General features: G+C 40.8%; 1 protein-coding gene across 2 annotated transcripts in view; it reads right to left on the bottom strand.

Moving 5' to 3' along the window:
- Positions 1–13,116, bottom strand: part of LOC149453054 (protein EFR3 homolog B) — a 374,094-nt gene that overhangs the window by 26,431 nt on the left and 334,547 nt on the right. For both annotated transcript variants that reach the window (XM_089688739.1, XM_089688740.1), the window contains exons 17-19: positions 11,813–11,880; positions 3,807–3,934; positions 112–203 (exon numbers count right to left, since the gene is read on the bottom strand). In XM_089688739.1, the coding sequence (XP_089544865.1) occupies positions 112–203; positions 3,807–3,934; positions 11,813–11,880 (288 nt within the window). The remainder of the gene's footprint in view (positions 1–111; positions 204–3,806; positions 3,935–11,812; positions 11,881–13,116) is intronic.

The following is a 13,116-nucleotide window of genomic DNA, read 5'->3' as shown; positions in this document are numbered from 1 at the left end:
GTTCTCTCCTACTGCCTATTCACAATTTTACAGCAGCACTTAGCCAGCTTCATTCAAGGCTTTAAGAAAGGCGTTATAATATAATACGTCAATGCAGCAGATCAACATTACCTCCTCTTTCTCAGGGCTGTTCCGTGACTCCACTTCCACTTGCAAGGATATTGTCTCTCCAATACTCTTTCTCTTAGACAATCGGTCCTCATCTATAAGACAATGAGTAACTGGTTACTGCTGTCCTTGGTGCTCCGCTCTTCAATGGCAGCTGAGATAATGCAACCAATCCCTTTAAGGTGCATACATGGAATGTATTTGAAACTTCATCTCATTAAACAGTCAGGCCACCCAAAACTGATATGCATCTGTAAGGACTCATTTACAGGGCTCTTTTATGCTTCAAAATGTGGCTTTGGACATGCTTTTTTAAAGCACTCTTAATGCCAATCAAAGCACCTGCCACCAAATAAAATGGTAAGCTCACATTCCTGATTACACGTTGCTTTGCTTCACTACATATATGTTACCCCGTGTCGATTTCTTGGGGCTTCAAAGCCTCCACTGAAGTCTATAACAAAACTCACTAACAGCACCTGCTTGAGTTAGCTTTGCTTTGGAGGTATTGCAGGTATGATATATCCCAGGATGCACTGGAAAACCAACAATCAAACTGGAAGGACTTCATAAGCAGTCACTTCTGGCTCATGTGTATATATACTGGAAGTGTCTGCTGCAATCCTCACATCTAGTGCCTAGTGTGGAGCAAAAGGAAGGTGAGTGGGGTCCGGATTAGAGCGGAGCAACCAGCAGACAGTACACGTGGTCTGCAACATGGGAATGCTATAGTATAAGGTGAGCGGGGACTAGAGAGAGAGGACTGAGCAGCAGAGGAACAGCAGGGCTGGGGGACCGGAGCATGAAACACTAGCAATATCACACGTGGTGCTCACCGTGGGAGAAATATAGGAGGAGGTGAGTGGGGACCAGAGAGAAAGGAGGATCAGCAAAGCTGGGGGTTACTACTAAGCGGGGGTTCAGCAGACCTGGGGGTTGATACTGAGCAGAGGATCAGCAAAGCTGGGGGTACTACTGAGTGGGGCATCACCAGAGCTGAGGGTACTACTGAGTGGGGCATCAGCAGAGCTGAGGGTACTACTGAGTGGGGCATCAGCAGAGCTGAGTGTACTACTGAGCAGGGGATCTGCTGAACAAGGGTGCCAATGAGCTGGGGATCTGCTGAATGAGGGTACTAAAGAGCTGGGGATATGCTAAGTTGGGGTACTCCTGGGCCCCTTTACAACAAAATCGAAATTCAACACACACACACACACAGGGCATTTGCTAAGCTTTATTAAAGCTTCAAAAAGCATAATCGAAGCATCATTGAAGCATCACAGGAGCATTACAGAAGCAAAAACTAATCTAGGGGTATAGTGGTTACTTTTGAAGACAAAATGTAAGGACTGGTATAGAAAATGAATGTGGTTTATTTGAGTATAAATCCTTAATCAAAAATCTTTACATATCACATGTGAAAAACCTTTTAAAAAATTACCAGTGTAAGTGACAAGCACTGGCTAGCTTAAAACATATATAGAGATACATATAATGCAGGCAAACAGACTAGACAAAACATAAACAGATAATCAAAATGATTGCATCCAGATACCTTAATATGACCATACAACGGGATATGCCGTGGGTAATGCCACATGCAATTATTAGTAAAAAGCTAAATAATTCCAATTGTATGAGTATCGGGGTATATGGTAGCCTCTATTCCAATAATAGGTCCATTAGATAAACAATGGATAGTAAATGATGGTAAAGACCCACATGGTAATAATAAATTCAGGAGAAATAGATAAATAAAGCACACGTTATGTAGTTGTGTTGCAGTCCTATCCATCCATAAATAATAACCTCCTTGCCAGAGCAAGATGTATAAATATACATTCCACAGAGAGTGAAATATAATAGCCAAAACAGGATGAATGGTGTCCAATCCTTCTCCTGAATACTAATGGAGCAGCAGTTGAAGACACAGCAGGAATAAATTAGGGATATGCAGCGCAATAGCTTAGAAAGCAAAGCAATTCATGCCTAGCGGTAGCGGTCAGAGCGGACAGCAATATGTAAACAATCAAAGCTGGTATATGTAGCTTAGTGGAATAGGTAACTTCATAGATGTAAAGCTTCCATGACTGAGTACAAGTCCGGCCTACCAATCCACCATTCCAATATGTAGTTCTCCAGGTTGTACTAAATTAGGGACATTCAGCGCAATAGCTTAGAAAGCAAAGCAATTCATGCATAGCAGTAGCGGTCAGAGCGGAGAGCAAGTTGTATACAAACAAGGCTGGCTTAAGGAGCTTAGTGGAATGGGAAACTTCATTGATGTAAAGCTTCCATGACCGAGTGCAAATCCGGCTTACCCATCCACCATTCCAGAATACAGTTCCATGCGTCTCCAGGTTGTGTATGCAGTTATTTCAATACGGCTGCTCTACATCCACTCTCTGTGGACTGTATATTTATACATCTTGCTCTGGCAAGGAGGCTATTATTTATGGATGGATAGGATTGCAACACAACTACATAACGTGTGCTTTATTTATCCATTTCTCCTGAATTTATTATTACCATGTGGGTCTTTACCATCATTTACTATCCATTGTTTATCTAATGGACCTATTATTGGAATAGAGGCTACCATATACCCCGATACTCATACTCATGATTGCATCCGGACACCTTAATATAACCATACAAAAGGATATGCCGGCATATCCTCTTGTATGGTTATATTAAGGTGTCCGGATGCAATTATTTTGATTATCTGTTTATGTTTTGTCTAGTCTGTTTGCCTGCATTATATGTATGTCTATATATGTTTTAAGCTAGCCAATGCTTGTCACTTACACTGGTAATTTTTTAAAAGGTTTTCCACGTGATATGTAAAGATTTTTGATTAAGGATTCATACTCAAATAAACCACATTCATTTTCTATACCAGTTCTTACGTTTTGTCTTCAAAAGTAACCACTATAACCCTTCTATGGGGATTAGTTTTTGTGATAGGCTTTATGGGCTACGAAGGTATACTGGGTTCACAAGCTTTAATTACCCTCTTATTGAGTTTTTGTAGCATTACAGAAACTACCCCATTACATCAAAAAAGCATGTTGAAGCAGTAGGCACTTTAATGTGTGTTAAAGTCGAAGGGAAATTGATGGCGCTATGTAAGTAACTGAAAAAAATAAAAAAGTGCAAATGAGCCCTAAGTGTAAGTGACAAACTAATGTGGACAAGCCGAAACCACTGGCTGACACTTCTTGGGAAAAGAGGTGATTATGCAGATTAGAAAAACCAAGATAGGACAGAGTTGGGGGTGTCTGCACGCATTTACAATGTCCAAACAGCAGAGAGAGCTCTAGGATCCATTTCTTGTATTTACTAGGCTAACCTTTATTGCTTTGCTAAAAAAAAGACCATTGTTTACAGAGCTGAAGGTCAGATTAAACAAACAGGTAAATGATTAGTAATGATTCACAACGTCCTCCTCCATTCCTACTCTGTACAGCTGCACAAACACTTTCTTTTGGAGAGAGACAGTCTGAAAGCAAACTGATCCTGTTCTGCTTTTTCTCTTTTGAAAGCTGATAATACTGTGTGCAAAATTCCATGTGTTTATCTAGTGTTAAATATTTATTTATAAAGTGACTTATTTGCAAAAATAGTAAAAAAAAAAAAAGTTTGAAGTTACCATTTGCGCTTTTAACTTGTCTCTCCACACCTGAAAGCATTCTTACCTGTCAGTTGGGGCACATAGGGTGTGCTTAGCCTGTCGGAGTTATAACCGCTTCCCCCCAGGACCTCGCTGACTTTACTCTGCAGGAACAGTAGCTCTGTCTCAATGTGATCAACATTCTTCGACCACCTGTGGGACAAAACGACTCCATTGTCACTATGCATTTCATAGCGTGGATAATCAGATGAAATGCTAAGAGTGAAACTTCAGAGAGCAGTGATCTCTATGTCTGAACTGCCATTTGTTAGATTCGAGAGTGAAAAGTAGTTGGAGTACAGGGGAAGACTGGAAGCTTTTGAGCACGGAGCCAAACACAACCAGCCAGCCCTGTCATGGTAGGGATGGTTCCTGTGGGCTAAAGAGAGTGAATCAGACAAAGTGTGCCACAGTGATTTGTGGGCATGGTGAAAGATTTTATCTGGCCCACAGCTAGGGTCAGTGGGGTATGTTCCATGTGCTATGACTGAGGTCAGCAGAGGCTGCCTATGGTCTCTGCTTCTCCTGCCAGTGTCCTAGCAACCAATCATGTGCTTGCCTCAGCATTCACAGGGGGACAGAACTTCCTCTGTCCAAACTGTCCTGCCCCTGTGCTCCTACAGCCAGGCTATAAGCCTTACAGTGGTATAGGGGAGCTCTGATGGGGACATTCATGTAACAGTGGATTCTAAAGTAAGGGGGTACTCTGATGGGGACACTGATGTAAGAACTCTGATGTAAGGGGAGGACTCTGATGGGGAATCTGATGCAAGAGGGACTCTGATGTAAAGGGGGATTCTGAAAGAGACCCTGATGTAAAGGGGGACTCTAACTGGGAATATGATATAAGAGGGACCCTGATGTAAATGTGGACTTATTCATTTATAAAACTGATTACTATGGTTTACGTTCAACTGGGTGCATGCCACCTAGAGGCTGTATCTCTTTATTTACAATTTCCATTTTTACTGAGCGCCAAGAGCATAGTTATTGCTATACTTCAGACACTTTGATTTTGGACCTTCTGGTCTCAGCTCCTGCAGCTCCAGAATCATAGGTAGCTGCTCTGCCCACCCCTCCTCTACTATACTTGTATTATGTGAACCCATTAGAAAAAAACCTTCTGTGAATGGATAGAAGAGGGGAGGGGCAGGCAGAGCTGCTGCTGTGTGAGAACGCAGCATCACTCCTGTCAGAGTGCAGAGAGTATAGTGATAGCTACACTCCCAGTGCTCACTAAACTGTCAGTTGTAAATAACAAGGATTAAGTCCATGTGGTGGCATGCACCTTTTTATGGATATAACCCAAAGTAAGACAGCAGATTTTAGAAAATGGCTAAATTCCTGTAGTTCAGCTTTAACAGCCAGTAGGTGGAGCTCCAAAAGCCTTGTCACGTTTGCCTGATTACTCTTAGATGCTCTGCTGAAAAAAAAGCCTGACGTCTGACTTATCAACAGATGAAGTAAAAACTTTACACACAGATAAATGAACCAGAGGAGTGACTACCTCCCCCCCTCATCTTTCTCTCTGAGGCTCTGTTCACACCTATGCAGTTTTTGTGTGATTGTGCGCATCACGTTTAGGACAGCACATTAAAATAAATGCAAAAATCTCACATAAGAAGTTCATGACCAAAACACACGGTACTTTGTTCCCATACCTTTTGGCATGCACGAAAATGTGCGACTTAGCAAGGTGCATTGGGGTGTATTAAGAATTAATTGCACTAGAGGGCACCTGCAAAAGGGATTCATGTTCTTTGTGTGTTGCAGGAATGTGCACAATTTCACTGAGTACTGGAATGCTTCTCGACTTTGGTTTACTGAAACTAAATATAATTTAGGCCGTGATACATAAGAAATATAAATAGAAGCCACCCTATAAATTAGGATCCCAAAGTACACCAAAGTATGGCAGGCCTGGACAGACAATGATCTTTAACTCTTCTAAAACCCTGACAGCACCCCACCACGAACCGACAGTAGCCTCTAGGAAACCTAGCTACCACTTAACACCCCAGGAGCCCCCTCTTCCCCTCTCTATCAATCCCTGCATGCACCCCAACAGTGCTTGGCCCTCCTTCCCCCTTCCCATTACTGATACTCCTGTATTAAAATGTTTTGCAGGTGCAAGCACTTATGAAAACATCATACCTATCCTTATGTATCATCATATGTATCATCAATATTGCACAATTTCAGTTGTAATCGCCCTATATTTCTTATTAAAACATACTGAATAAGAAAAAAAGAGCAGTTTAAAAACAAAATGTAGTAAAAAATAGTCAATATTAAATGGGATGAAAACAGAAGAGGTAAAGATAATAATGGAGTCTGAGTTTCCAGAAAATGCCCAATCAGGACGAAACGCGTTGAGACGTGGCTATTTGTTCATTACATCACTTCTGGTGATGTCACATCATCATTGGAATGCAAACCACTTCTGGTTTGTGTAGCGGTGGTGGCCATCTTTCCTCAGCAACGCTGAATATACCCAGTGCCGGTCTAATAGGCACACATGCAAGTGAGTGTATTACTAATATGTTTAGTATGATTTAAGAAAGTCAGTTGCTTTGTGCAATGAAAGTCTCTCCTTGGTATTGTTTCTCCTGAGTGGCAGTGCATGGTAACAGGAAGATTTGGACTTCTGATACCAAGGCCGAGTGGCTGGTAGGTCAAAACACTGTGGTGAGTGCAAGTCCACACCTGAAGCACATTGGGATTGAAGCTGGGCATGTGTTTATTTATTTATAGGAGCACAGGCACTCTTTAATTGCTGTTTGGCTACAAACAGTACAGTCACCGTGGGACCTATTGGACTTTCTTTTTTTTTTGGCTTCAAAATATTTTTTGGTTTCACATTTAAAATTATGGATTGTGAATCATAATTTATATGTACAGTTTGAGCAATATGCAAGTAATGGAATAACTGATCACGATCACACCACATAAATATTTGGTTACATTAACAAAAAATAGAGTCTGCCTTTGCTGACCTCTCCTTTCAAAAAAATGTAATTTTGCTTTGAGTTCAATTTTGTCTGACTAGTTTACCCTGAACAATTATAAGGATAAGGAATTCTCCTGTCGCAGTAGGATTGTACTGGGTCTGTGACACTGAAGTCACACACAGCCAAGCAACTAGCATTTTCAGGAAGAGGTCAACGCTGGCAGCCATCAAACATTCCTAAAAGATAGGTTCTCTTTAAGTCATAAGGCCTCTATAGAATGGTGGACAACATCCTACCATAACAGCTAGATGGTATTGTGCAATGTGGAGAGTATTGACATTCTGCAGAGAATATTACTTTATTTTAGACCACATGGACACAAAGCAATAACAATATAATACAAAATGCAACCCATTAGAGGGTGGGGTCAGCTTCTCAAGTGTTTAAGTGCTGCAAGAGCAGACAAAAAGCAAGAGTGGGCAGCAGCTTAAGTGCATTTAGACACAAGTGAGCATAGCTGTGCTGAAGTCTGATGAGTGGCTGGATGATGCGTCATTGTTTATTGCTTCCTGGCGATACAATTGTCTGCCATTGACATGCTTGTCCTCCACTAGTACATAGGCTATTGTTTCTGATATGAGATGATGTCACTCTATAGTGTGAACTTTCAAATAAAAAGTTACTATAGTACTAAAATGGTATTAAGACGATTTAACAATGGCTAGGGGCTGTCATGGTGGGTAAATCAGCCATTTTGTAAGGTGACAGAATGGCAGTCATTCTCTGAATGGGGAGAGCAGGCACAGTTCAAGTGTCAATGGCATCTGTGCCAACCAAAACAAATCTTAAAAAATACCTCTAAGCCAGTAGTGACAGATGTTTCCATAAATGTTGACAGCAGTAGGATGTCCTGCATATCTGGTGGTCCTGCCCAAGACTGGTAGGGTTCTTGTCCAAGGCTTTTGGCTTGCGCCAGACCCTTTTCCATCTAACAGTCCGTAAGGATGCAAAGTTGGACCTATTACACTGACCAAAACCCGGCTTATATGCATCACAGCAGAAGCTGGCTACTTATATTTTTATTTCAGCTAAACAGACCATAGCTCAATCCTGGAAGACCCAGGGCATAGCCTTCCAGGGGGTGAAGATACCTATGACTGCAATGATGCTTTACAAGCAAATGTCCAGTATTCTGAATGATTCACATGCCAAATTTCTCAAGTTCTAGGAACCCTCACTCCAACCGACCTGTTTGGGCCTTGCCTGACTCCTGCCCTTTTCACAGCTGATCAAAACAAAAACTACTGAATTAATCAGTGTCATTCAGTAAAAATGCTTGCTTATACCAATGAAATTAGTTGGTATAAGCAATCATAATGTGTAAAAAAAAAGAAAAAAAATCTTGATCACTTGCCCAGAGTAGTGCAATGTTACTATGGTAACATTGTATTGCTCTGGTCACAGGAATAGAAAAAAAAATCATACAAAAATAAAAAAATGTAATAAGAAAAAAAAATCTTTTTTGTTGCCAGTCAGTGTCCCTGATCACCGTTACACCAGTTATATGACGACACTGTACTGCAATGGTGACAGTACGCAAAGAAAAAAAAAATGTTGACATTTTTTTTTGTCATTTCTTCATTTTCCACAAAATTAAAAAAAAAAAACGACAAATTCAAAAAACTTGCCATGCCTCTTACTAAATACCTCAGACTGTCTATTTTTCAAAAAGCGGTCATTTAGGGGTATTTGTACTGTCCTGGAGTTTTTGGGCTTCAAGAACTGAGATAGGCCGTCAGTACATCAGGATTTATCGATCTTTAGATATATCCCATAGTTTGTGGATTCTATAACTTTCCTACCAACTAAATAATAAGCACTGATTTGGGTTATTTTCACCAAAGAAATGTAGCAGAATACATTTTGGCCTAAATTTGTGTATAAAGATTATTTATTTACAAAATTTTGTAAGAACATAAAAAAATAAATTTTTTCCAAAATTTTATGTTTTATGTTTTTTCATTTATAGAAATAAAAAAAACCCAGTGGCGATTAAATACCACCAAAAGAGGTCTCTATTTGTGTGAAAAAATGTAATATGGGTACAGTGTTGCATGACCGCGCAATTGTCATTCAAAGTGCGACAGCACTGAAAGGTGAAAATTAGCCTGGACAGGAAGGAAGTAAAAGTGCCCGGTAGGCAAGTGGTTAAAATTTGTCAGGTTCAGCAGGGACCAGACTGTCATGTTTTTGCCCAATGATCAGTGACGCCAGCTATAACCAGCAACACAGATCATTGTATTCTGATGGCAGGGAAGGCTCCACCCCATAAGAATACATAAGTGATTCTCCTATCTACCTCAAATGTGTGGATGAGGGAATTAGATAATTTATTTTTCATTCAACCCGCTGTTTAAATGGAAAAAAAAGAAGATCAATGTATGGGCTGCCTTAGCCAAAATGTTTTTTATTTTTTGGTTTGGATTGGTAGGAAATTGGTAAACCCCTAGTCAGTTTTCTTTTTTATTGTCCACGTTCTATTGGGAAGCTTTCTATTTATCTGGTATTAAGACAAACAGGAAGTGAGAAAAAATCCCCTCTGACATAGTTATCACCAGGAAAAATGTCCCCATTGAGAGATTTCTATTTCAATCTATTAGATTGTAAGCTCCAAGGAGCAGAGCCCTCCTTTCCCTCTTGTATTGAACTGTATCATTGCTGTTTTGTCTCCCTTTATATTGTAAAGTGCTGAGCAAACTGTTGGCGCTATATAAATCCTGTATAATAATAACTTCTGTTTCAGGGATAACTGTCAAATTTCGGATTTCCCATCCCTTATCGTTTGAGGAAAATTAGAGAGGGTAAAGAGGGTGGGGACACAACCACCAAAAAAAAGCTGATAGAGGGTCTAATCATTGCACAGTCTAATCAAAACTAAGAAATGCTTATCTAGCCATTTGAAGACTGCCTAATTTACCTGTATGTCAGCAGTTTCAAATGGTATACTGGGATCATGCCTGCAGCTACAGGCATCATCTCAGTATTGTTTTTTTCTTCAGACGATTGGCTTTTTTATAAAAGCAGTCCTAGCGGCTAATTAGCCGCTGGATTGCTTTGAAAGGCATGAGGGGGGTCATCCCACCCCCACCCACCAGTGCCTCTCCAGGCTCTACCATCCCACTGATGAAGCCGGCAGTTCAGCAGCCTTACCATAGAGCTGATCGAAGACTGAACGGTCCTCGATCAGCTCTATGGCATAGGAAACCGGAAGTGAATAGAATTTTGTCACTTTTTGACAGCAATAAAAGTGAAAGCAAAAAAAAAAAGTGTAAAATTAAAATAAATAATAAACATTTTTTTAAAGCACCCCCGTCCTCATGCACAAAGGCGAACATGCATTCTGGTCCTGCACAGATACGTAAATGGTGACTGCACCACACATATGAGGTACTGCCTTGAACATCAGAGCGAGAGCAAAAATTCTAGCAGTAGACCTCCTGTGTAACTCTAAACTGGTGACCTGTACAGGCTTTTGAAGTGTCACATTTGGAGATTTTTAAATACTGTAGTTTGGTGCCATTCCACGAGCGTGCACAAGATTAAAGTGTAACATATTAGACATCTATTTACTCGGCGTAACGTCATCTTTTATATTTTACCAAAAATTGGGTATTATATTGTGTTTGTGTGCATTAAAATTCATTAAAGTGTAATTTTTAGAAACCACTGCACAAATACAGTGTGACATAAAAAAATTGCAAAACCCACCATTTTTTTCTCTAGGGACTCTAAAAACATACACTATATTGCCAAAAGTATTGGGCCAGCCCTCCAAATCATTGGATTCCGGTGTTCCAGTCACCTCCATGGCCACAGGTGTATACAATGAAGCCCCTAGGCATGCAGACTGCTTCTACAAACATTGGTGAAAGAATGGGTCGCTCTCAGGAGCTCAGTGAATTCAAGCGTGGTCCCGTGATAGGTTGCCACCTGTGCAATAAGTCCATCCGTGACATTTCCTGGCTACTAAATATTCCACGGTCAACTGTTAGTGAGCATGAGTGAGTTTGGGGTGGAGGAACTTGACTGGCCTGAGTCCTGACCTCAACCTGACAGAACCCCTTTGGGATGAATAAGATGTTGTCCGACATCAGTGCCTGACCTCACAAATGTGCTTCTGGAAGAATGGTCAAACCTTCCCATAGACACACTCCTAAACCTTGTGGACGGCCTTCCCAGAAGAGTTGAAGCTGTTATAGCTGCAAAGGGTGGGGTCAACTCAATATTGAACCCTATGGACTAAGACTGGGATGCCATTAAAGTTCATGTGCGTGGAAAGGCTTTTGGCAATATAGTGTATAATGTTTGGGGGTCTAAGTAATTTTCTAGCAATAATTTTTACATAACAAAAGAGTCAGAAAAGGTCTGGTCTTAAAGTCGCTAGAGATTCCTCCTATAGTCCTCTGCAAACTGACCTCTACCCCCTGCCCATATACACATACACACTTCCAGTACATACACAACCGTTACCAGCTGTCTTCTGGTTGAACACATAATGTACTAGGTCTAGGTGAGTGGTCCTGAATGATGCAGAGAAAGGACTCGCAGTAGTGATGTGTCTCCTGTTCTATCATTTTTCTGTGAAGTCAGGTGGGTGATGGTGACCACTAGGTATATGTCCATAACAGCTTGGGCTCACAGAAAGTGGTCTGATCGACACACAACGTCATTCAACTCAGAAGACAACAGTAGAACTGGATGCAAGTATTATATGAAAGAACACATCCGCAGGATCCCTTTAGACATACATGTTCTTCCATATATTACTTAAGAAAGGGCGCTGTGATGTTTACAGGAGCCTGTCAGCAGTCCCAGTCAACAAACCTGATATTACTATGGAGCAAAGACCAGAAAATAGGCCCAGCAATGACATTATTGGGTCTTAAAAGGGGTATTTCTTGAAAACAAAATAATGCATGTTGATCAGGGAGAAGGGGCAGGATCATGGGAAGGTATAATATGCGACCATTACACCTCAGCTTTATAGTAACTATGTGGACAATTATGTAGAGCTTCTCACCTTGGCTTTTCCTCAAAGACGTCTTCTGGCAATAAATATGGAGCGTCTTTCTTCCTCATCTCTATCACCTAGTGCAGGGGAAGACATTAATACCCAAACATATCGCATAGAAAAATAGAAACTGTCCCCTGTGCAACTTGTTTTAAAGGGACAGGCTCCTTGGCCGTTACACCTATCCTGCCTTCATTACCAGGAAGCAGGCATCTAGGACAGTTTGATAGGTTTGAACTCCCTTCCTGTATGCTTGTTTCAGGACAGGGACTCACTAGGTACTGGAATTTACACCTTTACTGCCCAATTGAACCTTTAGCCACTTCCCGACCGGCCATTGCATAGAAACGGCCGGATGGTGGCAGTGCAGGGTCGGGTGGACGTTTACAAACAGCCTCCCCGCCCCCTGCTTGTGCGCGCTCCCTGGGAGCGTGCAGCACCACGATCCGGTGCCCGCTGTGTCCTCCGAACACAGTGAAACACCGATCGTCGGACGGGACCTCTATACGAGGTCCCGATCATGTGATCACTGATTGGCCAATCAGTGATCACATGCAAAGTAGTAAGCAAGATGTCACTTGTGACATCATTGCTTACTACGTGTGAAATCTGTGAATGATCACAGAGGTCACATGGTACAAGGCTATTCACAACAGCCTTGTACCATGTGACAAGCTGTGACCAATCACAGCTCACTCAGTACTTCTCAATGACTGCAAGAATGCACACAGAGAGAAAGAGAAATGATTGCTTTTACATCCTATATGGGTGTAAAATCAATCAGTGTAAAAAAAAAATCTTCATCACCCCCCACAAGTAGTACAGTGTCACCATGGTGACACTGTACTGCTAGGGTGACAGTATGTAAAAAAAAAATAATAATATTAAAAAATAAAATAAAAATGTAAAAAAAAAATGTTTAAAAATTATAATTTTTGGTTATAAACTAATTTGGATTTTTTTTTTTTTACTAAAAAGATAACGGAATACATTTTGGCCAAGATTTATGATGAAATATTACTTATTTGCAAAATTTTATTAAAAAAAACACTTTTTTTCAAAATTTTTGGACTTTTTCATTTACATAGCAAAAAAAATAAAAATCCCAGCGGTGAATAAATACCACCAAAATAAAGCTTTATCTGTCTCAAAAAAATGCTAAAAAATTCATTTGGGTACAGTGTTGCATGACCGCGCAGTTGTCATTCTAAGTGTGATAGCACTGAAAGCTGAACATTGCCCTGGTCAGGAAGGGGGTAAAAGTGTCCGGTCTGGAAGTGGTTAATGTAAATCAGCTAAATACATTGCAAGTG

Source organism: Staurois parvus, unplaced genomic scaffold, assembly GCF_062004578.1.
Source record: "Staurois parvus isolate SC_StPar_1 unplaced genomic scaffold, SC_StPar_1.0 ptg000453l, whole genome shotgun sequence".
Classification (NCBI taxonomy): Eukaryota; Metazoa; Chordata; class Amphibia; order Anura; family Ranidae; genus Staurois; species Staurois parvus.
This window is presented reverse-complemented; position numbering and strand designations above follow the sequence as displayed.